The following is a 15,849-nucleotide window of genomic DNA, read 5'->3' as shown; positions in this document are numbered from 1 at the left end:
GTACTTTAAGTATATTTTTTTACCAATACCTCAATTCTTGTACATATGTAATATTTTGAATGCAGGACTTAATTTTGCAGTAAACATGTTTCACGCTGGGCTTTTAGCTGTTTTTGGTCTCTACCAAGTCCTGAGGGAAATGTGGCTCGTCGCTCATCTCTGATGAAAAAGCAAATGTTTGTTTGCTGTCCTACGTTTGGTGCTAGGCAGGTAGCATTCCGATGGATGTTCAGAATCGTTTAAAGTCAAACTTCTCAGTACGACTGAGCCAAAACAGTAAAATTTCCGGCCAGAAAAACAAAATAATGTGGTGAAAAACACTCAACACTTTATGGAGTTGAAGGGAAACTGCAGGCTTGGATGAGGATTCTTTGTGGGTTCATTACTAAGAGCCACCCCGACACATTACACATAGTATTTTCATGCAGTAATATAAAGAAGTACACTATAGCTGAAAGATCTGAGTATTTCTAAAAACTGGTAAAAAATAAAACCATCTCATAAATCCATCAGAGTACCCAGAGTTATGATAATTTCTTATTATGAAAAAATGCAACTTTCCTCTTAGTATACAGACATTAACAAACTTTATTATTATAACTGTTTCCATCATCAGTTTTTCAAGATGCAATGTAACGTCACCAACACAATTCAACACCAAAAACACCAAACCATATCTGTGACACTGACTCAAGTCTAGACACATAACGCACATATCTAGTCCTGGTCTTTGGTCTCAATGTGGGAGGAAGTTACCACCTATACAGAAAGCAGCGGCTATGCTACATGGCAGCGAGATGACTAAGCACGGGGCCCACGGCCTGTGGCACTGTGCAGGCATGTTCCATTCTGTCAGAGCTGTGCAGCACATAGGCACCATTTCACACGGTCCCCCTGAATCCTGGCCAAACGAGTGGGAACTTTAGAGGCTGTGCTGACAGCCTATGCCGAGCACTCAAGTGCTGTGGTTACAACTGCAACGTTTAAACTCCCTTCATTGCGAGATAGTCTCTGCAATGCATTTTTAAAAATAAATATATACAGATCTTAAGTACTAACATTCTGAGCTCGGGGGGTTGGGAGATGTGCCGACGTTGGTGCGTCAACAAAAGACAAAAAGATGAAGGTGTTAAAACCAGTTTTGTAAAAGGAAAGTTGATAGTTATATGTAGTGATAAAATAGGTAGTGATAAAATACAATAAATAGTGAGATGTTAATTTGAATTTTTGTTGGTGATGTTTTTGGCCGCCTCAAATCAGACAGAATGACTTCATTGTTCTTCATGAGTGACTCACACATTTTACCGCAGTGTCAGGAAAATGAGCACTGAGCCCCATTGCAGGTATTTCCCCCCAAACAGTGAACATCTAAGCTAAGCATTCTCTTCAAACCACCCCCCGGTGTCACTGAGCTCGTTTGCATTGTGTGTGGTCTGAGAGTGGAAAACCCTTCAGTGTTTCAAGTCTTGAACGCCACCTACTGCTGTCAGGCAGAAATTACGATGCTGGTGTAAAGTATACACCCTAACCCTTTCCCTGCAGTATTTCTATGAGGTCAGACAAAACATTAAACATTTAAACCAGTCACTATGTGCAATAAAATCTCAAATTTAAACTAATGATATCAATCAAGTAAGTATTTAATTCATTAAATTCCTATACTTTCCATCTCAGACCTATATTGAACCTCGTGTCACAATCATCCGGAGAATTCAGGTTGTGGTCCCTCCTGTTTGGATCCTCTTCTGTACATTAACATGTACGCTGTGCCGCTGTAAAAAATAAGACAGAGATGTATCAAACAAAGTTGTGCCTCTCGGAGATGGGGCAGGAAAAGGATAAAAGGAACAAAAGATTTACCAGACATAAAAAGTGAAAATGTAACTACCAGGTGTAAGGGAAAAAGATGTTTGTTGTTGGAAGACAAGACAGACAAGATGGATTTCCTCTGTTTAGAAGTTCAAAAGTTTAAAAAGCCCCCACTACAAAAACACCGCCACCTTTAGTCTCTAATCTCCCCCGAGGAACAGACAATAAGGCTTTGTCTTAAGACTTTAGGCTGTTTCCGCGAGTAGGAAGATGAAAGCTCCATGATGTCAGTGGAAGTCAAGCACTGGATTTACATGTTATTGATGAAAATCTTCAATTTAACCCTAAAAAGCAGCTGGTGGCTGCTTTGAGCAGGTTTTAATGTGTCTCATGTTCATTGGTCATCTTCTGTATTCCAACATGTTTGACAGTGGAAAGACAGAAACATTGAGTTTTTATTAGAATTAAAAGAAGTAAATTTAGTTTGATCAAAGTAATATTTAAGTGACTTTCACACATGAAGATAAAGCTGACAATAAGAAATGCAAATTTTGATCACCTATTAGAAAGTTGAGAAATATCATCAATGCACCGTTATATCTACAAATTGTGCTCCCAAATGGGAACATGCAATTGTAAAATAACAGGTGAATCAGGACAGAGCCCTGAGGCACTCCACAGTCAAATTAAAGCAGGGAGGAAAGAGAATAATGCATCTAAGCTGGTTTTCGCTCACATAGGTCAGCACAAAGACCTTTGTGTGGTTTGTTTGTTTGGTCTATATAACATGTGTTAAGTTTAAGTTCTAGGAGGCAGAGTTTGGCTGAGGCTATGATTAAGTGGCTGTGGCTTATAGCTTCATGTTTAGCATACAGATACATGAATGAATTCAATCTTGTCATCCTTTAGAGAGAAAGTGAAAAAGCCAGACAGACCCATAATATTTTCCATACGTTCTCTGCACTTGTTCCCAGGAAACCTGTGTGTTGAAATAAAAAGCCAGAATTAGTTACAAAAGAGTAAAACCTATTTCACTTCTGTAGATCATAATGAAGTAGAAAGTCAGGAATAAACATTCAAATGTCTTATTGAACAAACCTTCTGCACGTGGCTGTCGTCTGCATGGTACCATTGCTGGCTCACCCTATGACGAACATAGGCAGTGTAGTGCCCCCACATTGTACCACCAGAGTGCACTACCACTGCATACAAAGTGTAGGTGTACTCATCCTAGAAGAACAAATACACTTTTAGATGACAAAATACAATATCCAGAGAGTAGATAGGAAATACAAGTACCTGGGCAAAGTCTGTGGAGAATCCACCTCTAGCGATCTCAGAGAAGTCAAAGGTCTCTGGAAAGGTCACCCTGCAATCAAGTTTTCTGATGTCACCACGGCTGTTCCGAAACCGCTTCAGGTGCACGCACAAGATACAAGGCAAGGAGAGCAGTTTGACACCCTGAAAGATACAATTACATGTATAAGTTGACGATAAGGTTAGTTAATATCTTTGGGTCACATTTGATTCAAACCTCACCCGTCTAGACGGAGTCTTGCTTCCACATTGTGCACAAAAGCAGCAATTTCTGCCCCTTAACTCCTGATCCTCTAAGAAGGAGGATATGCAACCTCCCTGAAAATGTCAGAAACACGTGCGTTGAAATCGTATTATTAGTATGATGGATTATTTGACATTTTGGGGACTATGTTAAATTTGCTTTCTTAACGACAGTTTGACGAAAGGATCAAGACCACTCTCACATCTGTACAGTCAGTATCAGCAGCTGGTTAGCTTAGCTTAGCATAAAGACTAGAAAACAGTAGACGGGTTAGGGTTAGGGTTAAAAAAGAGATAAGATAATTCAATGATGATTCAATAAGTGAGAATTAACAGGTGCTAAGCTAAGCTAATTTATAACAACTCATACCTGCTGTACAGACATGACTGTGGTTTCTATCTTCTTGTAAAATTCATGGCAAAAATTGTCCACAAACAAAGAAACTGCACCAGAGAGTCGTGATCTTCCTTCACGTGCAGATGCAGGCTGAGCTGGAAGCTGGTCTGAGTCTGGATGGAGCTGCACTCCAAACACTGCAGGTGAGTTTCCACAGAAACCTTGTACAGATTCTGGATTCCCTGAGCCTGACAGAGAAAACAAAGGTAAGCAAACATATGACACACTACCAGGTGAAAAACTCAGAATGCTAAAGGTTACAGGCCGACCAGTTCTCTGTCGTCCATCTGTTGCTGCATGAAGTTCAGGATGGAGAGGAAGACTTCATCGGCGTCGTGCTGCATACAAACTACAAAACAGTTTCATTGTCACAAGGTGGGAAATAAACATCAGTGTGACACGTTGACCGTGTGAATCTGCGGCTCTTACGTCGAACGCAGTTTCTGTCCAGACAGTACAGGAAGTCTCGATGGGCAATGTTCTGCGTATGGTTGCTCGTCATGGCTGCGAGGACTCTCTTCAACTGCAGGGGGACGTTATGACTGTCTGCTCTCACACCAGCTGAATCCCACCTTGTGCACATCAATAAATCATCAACAAAGTACATGTACATATAATATACTAAAATCCGGATTTACCACTTTGTTTTGAGGCTTTGCTTCCTTGTAGGTCAGCAATGTGAACATACAACTTCATTGTCTTACTTTTCCAGCAGGGCTGACAGCTCCCAGGTCGCAGAGAGGGTCTGCAGCAAAGTGTTGACGCAGCAGGACAGCTGGTAGTTGCTGAGGCCTCTCATTTCTGGGACAGACCAGTGGAAATATTCAAAATGAATGAAAATAGCATATTATCCATTGGATGGATTCACCTGTGATGCAACTGTCAATACAGCAACACACCACACCAAAGGTTTGTGTGCGATGCCTTCATGTTAATCTGTCTTTGCCTACTCCCTTTTAGAAAACACCACTGTACAGGCAACAAGTCAAATAACACTGAGTGAACTAGAACCACAGAAACACCTGGATAATGAAGAAAATAATACAAACAATAAATAATGTGTTAATACAGACACACATACAACATTTGGTTGATACCATTTGCTCCTGTGTGCTGTGTTAGTTCCTCTTTGACATGCCACACTGCACAATAATTGAATCAACACAATGTCAAAAACAAACTGTAAAGTTGCATTACACAACAGTAGTGTACAATGAAAACAATATCAATAACTTATAGCAGTATTTTATAAGAATTTTAACAGCAATTTAACAAAGATTCAATATATATCAATATAATTCTTATATATATTTCTTTTTTCTTTTCAATGAAATGTATGAATCTACATTGACTGAAATTTGTATCTTGACGTAATTTGGGGAATATCGTCCAGCCCCAAGTGTAGAGGAGATTAAATTCATCTGGTAACTACTGAAAAATCACATTCAGCATCAAACCACCATCATCCCCATCATCACACAGGATAATGTCGTTACTCTACTCACCGTATTGAAGGTCCCTTCCTGTAAATGGATAACAAAACCTGGAGAACCTGGAGAACATGATGTCAGACTTCACTTCTCGCTTCTCAACAGAACAGGAGTCGAACCTGTGTTGTGTTTTTTAAATCATCTGTTCGAGTACGTCGTTCTTCTCTCGTTTCCCAGTAAACATCGCATCCACGTCAGCTCCTCAGTTTCACTTTGCAGTCTCTCTGTTCGCAGAAAACGAAACCTACCAGTTGCCATGCGCGGATTTCTATGACACATTTCATTCAACTTTATAAGCATTTTGTGACGATTTCTCCAATGACTTTATTTCAAATAATAAAACCGTTTGTGTGTAAATAAAGTTAAACTGTGTTTTATTTATAGCAGCGCAGTGTTGTGATATAACATTTTGCCATCGTTGAGGTTGGACTAGATTTTTTTAAATGGGCAATTTTCCCAATAGATTCAATTTTGAAATCCTGTCATTTAAATTGATTAATTAATTAATTAGTCGTGTATTTGATTTAAAGTTTTCCCATTTCTTTGTTTAACTTTTAACCCCAAGTGTGATTTACTCCATATAACCATAAAACACAAAACTTAACTAAAACACAAAACTTAATTAAACTATCAATAAAACACAAAACTCATATATATGTATATATTTATTGCACATATTCATTGTCATATTTTGTCACCCATAATTTGTATGTCTTCCATTGACATTCTGATCACATTGTTGATCCATTATTACTCCTTTGTTATTTCTTTATAACTGAGTTATAAGTGATGTAGGTACTGCTGCTCCTGTAAAATCTGGGACTAATCGTACTGGTTAAATAAAGTTATTGATCAAGAGGGATTAGTCTTCATGTGAAAATATGTGTTAGTGGCAGCAATAAAAAAGTCTGAGGTTTCTAACAAAAAATTAACAAACATACACGGGAAATGCTTTTCTCTGGTTGTTGATATGACTGATGGTTTTCATAGGTAGGATGACGCCAATGCCCAACAGTCCCATTAAATTCAATTCACCACACTGCTCACATTCATAAATATTCTAAATGTATTTTATTTCATCAAGATTCATGAATTATTCTCTTGGAAGCTGGTGAGAATGTCAAAAACACCCTATCTCGCAACGTTAAAGAAAGTGAAAAGTGCCTCTGTGCCCAGATACAGGCCAACATGTCCTGACTTCTTTCTTGGCCCTTGTCTCATCCTTCCACCAAGTTTTGGGTAAATCTGCAAACAAACAAAGCAAACCACCAAACAACAATCAACCTGATTGGGGCAAAAGTGGATATAACTAAGCCATCTTCTCTTACAAAAAAGATAGAAATGGGTCAAAACTATGGACAAAACATAAAGTGTCTTTCAGTCTTTTACAGTGCTTTGCTCTGAGTGAGAGAATGGTAGTACGGTGCAACCATGGTGCTCCACATCTGTTTGAGCAGCTCAAGAAGTTTGGAAATCCACAGGAATGATGACGGGAGAGCTGAGGGCAAACAACAGGAGGAAATGCAAACGTTTTAAACTTCAACAAACCCGGTGATGGAAGTGAGATGCAAAGAACATTTTATCCAACCTGGATCCATTCGAAGTAAGAGCATGTAGAGAAGGACGGCTGCCAGAAAGATTCTCTGCAGAGAGAATGAGCCAGAGCCGGTCATAAAAAGTTTTTTGTATAAAAAACGGAGCATGGCTTTGAGTTTATGGATGACAGCACCTGTAGAGCACAAACACACCCAGAGAGAGAGACTGTCTATATTCAATATTTATACTTATTTGATTTTGTAACATGCATCTAAAGAAACATCCATTTGTTACCTTTATTTGAGACACTATGTGCAGAGTTAGGGCTGCCACCAGGATTTAGAGGCGGCTCTAGATTCTGTTGCTCTCTTTCATCTACAACATCCAGCGCCGTCCGTCTCTGGTCTTCCGTGAACGCCCTTCCCCCAACCTCGCCGACGATCAACTCCCGAGCCTCGTCCGTGCGTCCGAGAGGGACGAGGACATGCAGCAGGTGCAGTTCTGCGACTGTCCCGAACCCCGACGCTTTGCTGTTGGACGGACAGTGTAACCAAACTCTGGCTGCCTCCTGCATCACAGCAGGCTCCCCCACCTTCGAGTAAAGAAGTATGCTGCCAATATAAAAATGAGAGAATCAATTTTGAGAACTCAAATGGTTGATTAAGCAACAGGTCCATCAACAAAACATGTTTTTATTGGCAACTGTTTTGATATACTGGTTTAAAACAGATGTAATAATCAAAACCTCTCCGTAACAGGGAATGATTGGTAGTTTTTGCTCATTAAAACAATTCATTCTTTACCAAAATGTGTAGTTAAACAATCTCCTGCTGAGTTGGTGGATTCACAGCCTGTTTGAGCTCCACTCACCACATCTGCATGATCTTCGCAGGTATCTTCTCCTGGAGCTCATACTGCTGGAGGACCCAGGGGAGGACACCGGGCCACTGGTTGAGCTCAGCCAGGGCTTGGATCCCTATAGTGCAGAAACCAGCCTTGAACTCTGCGGACCTGTGGGGACAAAAAAACAAAAAGACACACAGTGACACACTTGACTCCCAGGCTGAAGGAAACACGTGGGCGTCGGACTCTCACCGGCTGTCCTCTGCCTCCGGGCCGCAGAGACTCTGCAGACTTCGGTCACATGTGTCAAACGCTGCCTGGAAATCTCTGTGAACCACCATTTGCTCTGCAGCCGCTTCCAACATGTTGAGCATCTGTGGGGAAGCTGCTCGAACAAATCCCAGTTAAACAGCCAAAATGACTGATACAACTTACTAGTTACCACACCGATGGATGCTACTACAGGTTTAGAAGCTTAGTTTATAGCTGAGGGTTGAATAAACCCGTGAAAACCGCTCGTTTACACCCGATATTCTCCTTTACGTGTTGTTTACATTCCACAGTCGCTTGCACTTCCTGGTTGAGACCGCGAGCCAATCAGAAACCAGGGTCTTCAGGCTCCCAAAAAAGAGCCAATCACGTGACAGCTTCTTCGGAAACGCGTCCTTCCGTCTTTCCTCTCCTCCTGTAAACACGTGTGAGGAGCGTGTGGGGACATTTAATCATTTAACTTAAACTACGCGCTCGTAAAGTAAGTGATGTTTACAGTTTACGTTGTGCTAACACACTTAGCATGTGGGATAAGCTAACGTTAGCTTTTTTAAGGTGTTTCCTTGCGAGATTTCCCACAGCGGCAGCTCGAGAGCTAACTAGCTAGCAGACCTCGGTTAGCTTGCTGTGGTAGAAATGAACTGTAAAGCTAATTGTGGTCGTGGCTGTAGCTAACTGACATATATTCATGTCATGTAGCTGCAACGCGTTATAGACAATGTGCAACGTTAGCTTTGTATTCAGGTGGACACATAGGATTCACATGTATGATCTCGTGTCACGTGAGTCCGTTCTTTTAAACAAACAAACTCTTAAACTACTCTGTGTTCAAACTTATCCCCATTAACACGTTTCATTTGTTATTACATAATACATAAATACTAGATAAATGTCCTTTGTCGTCATCCTGACTGCTTTTATAGACAAATGAAGAAAACTCTGCTGCAGGAACATAAATTTGAGTGTTTTATTAAAAACCATAATCTGTCCATACTTGTTTGGGGACGAGGATCAAGTGATCTGGTGGGTTAGATAAGTACTTAACTTAAACCATAAAGAGCTGCCTTTGCTTAACGCATCTGCCATTAACTCCAATATAATGACTGATGTGTTGTTTGTTTATTTCAGAACCTCCTCAAGATGGCAAAAAGCCTGCGGAGCAAGTGGAAGAGGAAGATGCGCGCGGAGAAGAGGAAGAAAAACGCCCCCAAGGAGCTGGCTCGTCTGAAGCAGGCTCTGAATTTGGACAAGAAAGGAGACGCTCTCATGGCTGACGTGCAGGAGATCGCCACCGTGGTGCCGGCGGACAAGATCATAAAGCAGCAGGCTGATGACGGTGAGTGACCGTGGCCCACAGGCGATATTCAGCTTGAACTATAGCTGTTTTCAGACCTTTGACCATTTCCTTTTGTGTTTACAGAGGGGAAGATGGACATGGACGCCAAACGCAACAAGACAACCCTGTTGGACGAAAACGGACAGTACCCTGTGTGGATGAGCCAGCGTCAGGCCAAGAAGATGAAAGGCAAGCGGATGGCAAAGAAAGGTGGAAAGGGCAAGAAGAAGAAGGGCATCGCCTGGTGAGCCAGAGGAAACTTAAGGAGGTTTTCTTGGCTTCAAAGACTTTTGTTGCAGAAACACACAGGATCGTTTCATGTACTGATCTCTACATGACAAGTGTCGCTGCCTGCTGCTGGATCCTTCACTCGAGCAGGCCTGCTGTTGTAGAGTAATCCACTGCAGGAGCATGTTGGTTCTCATGGAACCGCAGCTTCTTCTTCATGTTAGACCACGCTTTACAAAAATACGACTTAATGTAAAATATATTTGTCTGAATACAACATAACAGGTGATTGTCCTATATTCTCCACTGCAGTTTGAATCTGTGCTTATTCTGATAAAAAAATATTAACTGATTCACGGCTTGCATTTATTACTATTTGTTTTTTGTCTTGTACCATTTAAGACTCGTTGATATGATTAAAATCATCATAGCTGACGTGGAGGCTACAAATCGCTCGTCAATGTTTTCAAGCTATTGTCAGAATCTCGAAATTAATGACAGAAGAAGGGAAAATGTTGAATAGTTCTATGTTAAAGAAAGTGGAAAAAAACGTATAACGCATCCTTCCTCCAAGTTTCGTGACAATCCGTCAAGTAGTTTGTGTTGTTAGTGAAACAATTGACAACAGTAACTATTTGTTTTTTCAGTTTTAAACCAAACTCTGCTTCAAGACACTTTGTATTTAATCCAGCTTATTATAATATGATCATGATGAAATACAATTCAATACAATACAAGGAATGTAAAATACAAACACACAGAATCCTGCCTGTAGAATAGTTTATTGACTCCAGTTTATTGCAGATACAGGATGCATAACTTTATTGGTCATATTATATAAGAAAGTTATTACCACCGAGTAAGAGGATTGAAATCAGCTGATCAGAAGCTTTTCAGTGATTTATTGTATAAATACACAGCTGAATTCCCTCTGTTGAACAACCTGAGAAATCTGAGATCGCTTAAAGTGAAGCAGAAAGTCCCAAACTACATGAGCTGAACATAAGTAGCTGGGAACAGACCGGTGCGTCCGTGACACTCTCCCTTCCACCAGCCTTCGTCGATCATCTCTATGTTGTTGATCACGTCGTCTGGGTTGAAGGAGATCTCATCGTCCGCCTCTGCACAAATGAGATCGTAGGATTTGTCGCTTTGAGTGTGAAGACGATCGTTAAATGTAAAAAAAAAACGAAGCGTGGAAGAAGTGACGTACCTCCCTGATAGTCGTAAATGGCTATTGCCTTCTGTCCACATGTCAGGTCTTCATACTCATTGTCATCTGTAAAAGAAAACTGAAATGAACGTGCACTTCACATGCAAACATGTTAAACGTTTCAACTGCAGCCGACTCAGAGGCAGACCTGTCTCCACAGGAGGAAGAGGAGGAGGCCGTTCAGCAATTGCATCATAATCCCCGTCATCTTCCTCCACCTCTGCCGACCTGTCAGGAAGCGGTGGGGCCTCAAGTTCGAGGAAATCTTCTGAGCGTGGAGGCAAATCTGGAGGCTCCTCGTACTCTGGTTCATCCTGCAAACAGCACGGGAGCATTGAGATCAAATCGCAAATCCTGGGGAAGACTTATACTTTCAAACGACAGATTAAATTAATCTATTATTTGGTTGAAGTGATGTTAGATTGAATCAGAGGGTCTTACATCAGGCTCAGGCTCAGGTTCTGACTCATATTCTGGTTCAGGCTCAGGCTCTGGCTCAGGCTCATATTCTGGTTCAGGCTCAGGCTCATATTCTGGTTCAGGCTCAGGCTCATATTCTGGTTCAGGTTCAAGCTCTGGTTCTGGTCTTTCTTGTATCTCTGGCATGTAATGGTGTATTTCCGCTGGCATCTCGTACTCTGGAGCCACACATGGAACAGGAGGTGGAGAACGTTCCTCCTCTTTGCTGCTCTGCTCCTACAGGAAACACAGCAAAACACAGAATCATGAATATATATGTTAAACATTAGTTTATGTGTCAGTTTACAGTTCATGTTTTTACCTGCTGTCTACGTTTGGCCTCCTCTCGCTCCCTCTTTTCTCTGGCCTGTCTCCTCACTCGCTCTTCATCAACTTTCTTCCGGTTCTCCTCGTCTGAAGCTTTGGCCATGTTCTCAAAACGAGCCTTCAGCTTCCCTGCGCCTGACGACGCTGCAGGGAAACAAACGTAAATATGACAACGGTGCAATGGCAGTGACGTCCAACACTTGTCATGATTAAATGGAGTGCAGGGAGGAAGAGAATAAAACCTACAGGCCTCCAGGGGTTGTGTCTTTTCATAAGCAGAGGACGGTGCTTCAATATCTGAGAAGCCGACTGCGCTCTAGGAAAAATGTATAAATGTTTAAATCGTCATAATGGAAACATTACATTCCTGCAAATAGGAAATTCTGATTTCTTATTATTTAATCACAGCTTGCAGAATAAAGAATTGATCATTTAACCCTGGCTGATGGATCAATAAGGAGAATCCTGACCTTATCTTGGCGATCGGCCTGTACTCCATATCGACCCCCGAAACCTGCTGAGTAATCTGAACAGACAGGAATTGGTTCAGTCCCATGAACGTCACTGGTTTTCCTGTGACACACGTGCGAGCGTTGTCTCACCTTTTTGTGACTGATGTTTCTCCGTCGCCCCTTTGTAGTCGTAGCCCAAAGCTGCTTTATCTACTTTGTCCTTCTCCACGCCGAACTTCCCCCCAAAGCCCTTTGAATAATCTGATGAAAAGGAACGTTAGACATTAGACGTGAGGCAGGAGACGATGGCGTCAACACTGACAAACGCTGCGACTCAAACTCGCCTCTTTGTGACTGATGCTTCTCAGTTTCTCCTTTATAGTCGTACCCCAAAGCCGCTTTGTCCACCTTCTCCGTCTCCACGCCGTATTTTCCTCCAAATCCCTTCGCGTAGTCTGGAGAAAACAAGATGAACATTTAAAAAAAGAACAATTTTTTGATGCTAATTGTAACATCTTGAACTCACCTTTTTGCGACTGGTGCTTCTCCGTCTGGCCTTTATAGTCGTACCCCAGCGCGGCCTTGTCCACTTTGTCCTTCTCCACGCCGTACTTTCCTCCAAATCCCTTCGAATGATCTGGAGCCAGAAAAGATTGTCAGCAAAATCCTGAACTATAGACCGTTAACTGTCTGTTAAATACAAATTTATACTTTTATATGAGAAAACTGTTGACCCACCTCTCTGAGACGCATGTTGCTGCACTTCCCCTTTGTATTCAAAGCCCATGGCAGACTGCACAGAAAACAGTCATAAATTGTACTGATCATACTGAATGCAGCTCAAAATACCTTGTTGCATAAAAACAATTAGACAATCACATTAATTATGAAGTGGAAAATAAACTGTACAATACATTCTAAAGTTTTAGCTGCTTGTTTTAACTGTATACTAGAGCTCTAGTGTTTAAGACCCTGCAAAGTAGGGAGGCACTAAATCATTCAGAAAAAACAATTAATTAAGTTATATTGCAAAGATTTATTTTAGATTCTTCAAACCTCATCAACACGGTCCTTCTGAACACCAAATTTCCCGCCAAACCCTTGAGCCGCATCTGTCTGGGAGGAGTGCTGCTTGACCTTGGCCACGTAGTCGTGACCCATAGCCCCCTGGACGCAAGAGGAACATTGAAGAACAAATTCAGCCTACAGAACAATGTGAAAAGTGAAATCTGGCAGCGTATCAGAGGAGCAGGTTATATATATATTTGGGTTATATAGCGTGGCTTGTTAACCTTGTCCATTCGGTCCTTCTCCACGCCAAACTTCCCTCCGTATCCGTACGATGCTTTAGGAGTGTGTTCTCTCTTCTTCCCCTGCTCGTGCTCCGTAGCCACTTTGCTTCTGAGCTCCGCAACGCTGTCAAGAGTCATACACACACTGTGGTCAAGATGGCTGCACACAGAGGTGCACATAGACACAAATATACAAACATACACACACTTATACACACACACTCTTATAGACACATTTATACATACACCCTTATACCAAAATATACACTCTTACACACACATCTACACGTATATATACACACATGCATACACACTTATACCAACATATACACTCTTATACACACGCTTATACATATATACACATACATACACACATGCACACATGTATACACACTTATACGTATACACATTTATAGACACATATACACACATAAACACATGAAATCTGTCAAGAGCACGGGAGTTTTCTCAAGAATGAAGAAACTACTTTATCTAAATTGATGAATCGACAAACAGATGCAGCACGATCTCTGCACATGTGACATTTGTAAAGAAACAGTGAGTTTTAACTGCTCTGGGATAAACAAGGGATTTTTAAGTTTCCAAAAGTTCCCTGTGTTAGTTTCAGTCAACAAGTCAAAGTGATTCAAGCAGTTTGACTTCAGCAGCCAGCAGTGTTTTAAATCCCTCTGTCACTGTGTCATCATCATGAATTACCCATATTAGGAGACAGTAGCTGCCTGACAGCTGCTGCTCTGTTCTCACTTCCTCTTCCTGTTGCAACACAGCACCCACTACAACCATCCTCCTTTACCTGATGTGTTCTTGACGTCCAGAGCCCTCGATGGTCTTGGCTCCCCAGCGCTGCTCCTGCTCGGATATGTCATTCTGAAACACAAAAAGACCATTAAATCCAGAATAGAGGAGGAAGGGACTGTGAGCACTTCACGGTTTTGTCCTCAGCACCTCGAAGTCAGGGTCCGTCTCCCAGTCATCGGCCTCTGCAGCCACCTGCGCCTTCACGTCGTGGCCCACGACCGACTTCCACATCTGAGTGGGGAAAGAAAACACAGGTCACACAGGAAGGTCACATTAAGAAACATGAATTATAACTAACACACAACCACAGCACTGTTTGCTGAAGTCCCAAAAAGGAAGTGATTTTCAACATGGAGCTTCATTTCCCCTCAACGAGCCTCAGGCTGCGACATGACTTTAAAACAGCCTCACGACAGCAGATTATTTATTATCTCTCATATTCTCTGACACCTGAGTTTTAGGAAGGAGGGACAACTACTTTACACAAGTTAAACACTATGGCAGTGACTATTATGGGCTGTCATCAGAAGCAAACGCACTTCAAAGTTTATTTTGATTGTCATTATTGTCAAAATGTGAGTATGAATCAAGGTATTTTATATCTTGTAGACTTTAAAATAACCTGACAAACAAGTTACACAAGGGAGGCTTCACATACAAGAATAATTAAATAATTACCATTTTCATACTTGCTATAATTTTATTTTAAACGGCAGTGCAGGTGCATATTAAGTGTAATGTGAGTCCTGACAACTTTACTGTGCTGTTGTGTTGTTAAACTTATACAAGTGAATAAATGTAGTGTTTGTAATATTATAACTAACGGTTCACAGCACAGTGGTTTTATTTGACCTACTTCCTTATTGGAAGTGGAAAAAAAACTTAGTAAAACTTACATTTAAGCATAAATATAAGTTTGTGAGTTGGTTTAAATGAGATTTATTATAAATAATTTTACCTTTTGACTTTTCAGTTGGATAAATCCGTGTTTGAATCAAGAGCAGCAGCTGAGCTTCCTCACACTGACTGTGTGATGGGCGACCCGTGAGCGAGCACGCAGCCCAGCGGGAGCGCGCCTCGATGTAAATAACAGAACGGACGACGTCACTGTAAACGTCACAATGTCCCTGATAATAATAATAATAATAATAATAATAATAATAATAACACAAACACATGTTGTCGCACTTGTAGCATTGGAACATATTTAAACACATTTATTCAAAGGAATTAAAAAAGAAATCAAGTCGGAAATTACCTGTAAAAGTTTTAAAGTTAAGATCAGACACACCGACTATTATGGGATGTCATCTGTAGTAACAGTTTATTACTTTAAAGATTATTACTATTATTATTATTGTTATTTTAAAGCATACAGTACTGTGGTTTATGGAGTTGTAACGCTGTTTACACACTTGGGGGCAGACTTGCACACATTTAACGCTACAACCTACAGAAAAGGGACAAACCAATAATCAAACTCATCAAGATTGATTAAAAACATAAACTTTACATATTTAAGTCTTAACTCTAGTGACACCTTTAATTCTAAGTTTAAAATGTGGTAGTATTGGTAGTGATTTTAGTGTCTCAGTGATAAGTGTTTATATCATTGTTTTATTTCTATAAGTCCAGTATTCAATGATGTGCATTTCTGATTATTACAGATTATTTCACTTGACAGTTTTGATCCTGAGCTTCACATAAACCTCTAGAAGCGGTGACGACCAAACGGTGAGAACATAGAAGAAAAGGTGATGTTTAAATTCAAAAAATTAATTTCTTCTCGACAAATAAATGAGGAAATAATTCATTCTT

The 15,849-nt window shown here is 40.9% G+C and overlaps 4 protein-coding genes across 4 annotated transcripts; 1 reads left to right on the top strand and 3 right to left on the bottom strand.

Annotated features, from left to right (window-relative positions):
- Positions 1-570: 570 nt before the first annotated feature.
- On the bottom strand, positions 571-5,476 carry usp18 (ubiquitin specific peptidase 18). Its single transcript, XM_035148087.2, has 10 exons — positions 5,272-5,476; positions 4,471-4,567; positions 4,196-4,338; positions 4,036-4,115; positions 3,820-3,954; positions 3,349-3,444; positions 3,109-3,270; positions 2,908-3,039; positions 2,745-2,788; positions 571-1,772 (listed from the first exon to the last, which is right to left on the bottom strand). Exons 1-10 carry the CDS (start codon positions 5,327-5,329, stop codon positions 1,700-1,702), a joined length of 1,020 nt encoding a protein of 339 aa, XP_035003978.2. The 5' UTR covers positions 5,330-5,476; the 3' UTR covers positions 571-1,699.
- A 432-nt stretch (positions 5,477-5,908) lies between these two features.
- Positions 5,909-8,243, bottom strand: pex26 (peroxisomal biogenesis factor 26). Its single transcript, XM_035146873.1, has 6 exons — positions 7,888-8,243; positions 7,663-7,803; positions 7,087-7,403; positions 6,845-6,985; positions 6,646-6,754; positions 5,909-6,501 (listed from the first exon to the last, which is right to left on the bottom strand). The coding sequence occupies exons 1-6, from the start codon at positions 8,007-8,009 to the stop codon at positions 6,474-6,476; spliced, it is 858 nt and encodes a 285-aa protein (XP_035002764.1). The 5' UTR covers positions 8,010-8,243; the 3' UTR covers positions 5,909-6,473.
- Positions 8,244-8,247: 4 nt separating this feature from the next.
- On the top strand, positions 8,248-9,822 carry llph (LLP homolog, long-term synaptic facilitation factor). The gene is made up of 3 exons (XM_035146875.2): positions 8,248-8,386; positions 9,034-9,241; positions 9,326-9,822. Exons 2-3 carry the CDS (start codon positions 9,046-9,048, stop codon positions 9,487-9,489), a joined length of 360 nt encoding a protein of 119 aa, XP_035002766.1. The 5' UTR covers positions 8,248-8,386; positions 9,034-9,045; the 3' UTR covers positions 9,490-9,822.
- A 410-nt stretch (positions 9,823-10,232) lies between these two features.
- On the bottom strand, positions 10,233-15,124 carry hcls1 (hematopoietic cell-specific Lyn substrate 1). The gene is made up of 16 exons (XM_035146872.1): positions 14,990-15,124; positions 14,179-14,262; positions 14,027-14,100; positions 13,213-13,336; positions 12,977-13,087; positions 12,659-12,713; positions 12,447-12,557; positions 12,265-12,375; positions 12,071-12,181; positions 11,939-11,994; positions 11,715-11,784; positions 11,464-11,612; positions 11,124-11,378; positions 10,831-10,996; positions 10,683-10,748; positions 10,233-10,590 (listed from the first exon to the last, which is right to left on the bottom strand). Exons 2-16 carry the CDS (start codon positions 14,260-14,262, stop codon positions 10,457-10,459), a joined length of 1,677 nt encoding a protein of 558 aa, XP_035002763.1. The 5' UTR covers positions 14,990-15,124; the 3' UTR covers positions 10,233-10,456.
- Positions 15,125-15,849: the final 725 nt, after the last annotated feature.

This window comes from Hippoglossus stenolepis, chromosome 22 (genome assembly GCF_022539355.2).
Source record: "Hippoglossus stenolepis isolate QCI-W04-F060 chromosome 22, HSTE1.2, whole genome shotgun sequence".
In the NCBI taxonomy this organism is placed as follows: Eukaryota; Metazoa; Chordata; class Actinopteri; order Pleuronectiformes; family Pleuronectidae; genus Hippoglossus; species Hippoglossus stenolepis.
Note: the sequence above shows the minus strand (reverse complement) of the source record. Positions and strands in the feature narration are given on the sequence as shown.

Bases quoted from the DNA above. Each gene is read 5' to 3' on its own strand.
- pex26 (XM_035146873.1), bottom strand. From the start codon at position 8,009: ATGCTCAACATGTTGGAAGCGGCTGCAGAGCAAATGGTGGTTCACAGA. The intron at 7,804-7,887 runs GTGAGAGTCCGA...TTGTCCCCACAG, and splicing joins CCGGAGGCAGAGGACAGCCG to GTCCGCAGAGTTCAAGGCTG. The intron at 6,502-6,645 runs GTAAAAGACTGA...GTTTGTTTGCAG, and splicing joins CTCACTCAGAGCAAAGCACT to ATTTACCCAAAACTTGGTGG.
- llph (XM_035146875.2), top strand. From the start codon at position 9,046: ATGGCAAAAAGCCTGCGGAGCAAGTGGAAGAGGAAGATGCGCGCGGAG. The intron at 9,242-9,325 runs GTGAGTGACCGT...TTGTGTTTACAG, and splicing joins AAAGCAGCAGGCTGATGACG to AGGGGAAGATGGACATGGAC.
- hcls1 (XM_035146872.1), bottom strand. From the start codon at position 14,262: ATGTGGAAGTCGGTCGTGGGCCACGACGTGAAGGCGCAGGTGGCTGCA. The intron at 12,558-12,658 runs GTGGGTCAACAG...TTCTGGCTCCAG, and splicing joins GCAACATGCGTCTCAGAGAG to ATCATTCGAAGGGATTTGGA. The intron at 11,785-11,938 runs GTCAGGATTCTC...CATTTTTCCTAG, and splicing joins AGGCCGATCGCCAAGATAAG to AGCGCAGTCGGCTTCTCAGA.
- usp18 (XM_035148087.2), bottom strand. From the start codon at position 5,329: ATGTTCTCCAGGTTCTCCAGGTTTTGTTATCCATTTACAGGAAGGGAC. The intron at 4,568-5,271 runs GTGAGTAGAGTA...GGTCTGTCCCAG, and splicing joins AGGAAGGGACCTTCAATACG to AAATGAGAGGCCTCAGCAAC. The intron at 3,271-3,348 runs GTGAGGTTTGAA...TGTATCTTTCAG, and splicing joins GCAAGACTCCGTCTAGACGG to GGTGTCAAACTGCTCTCCTT.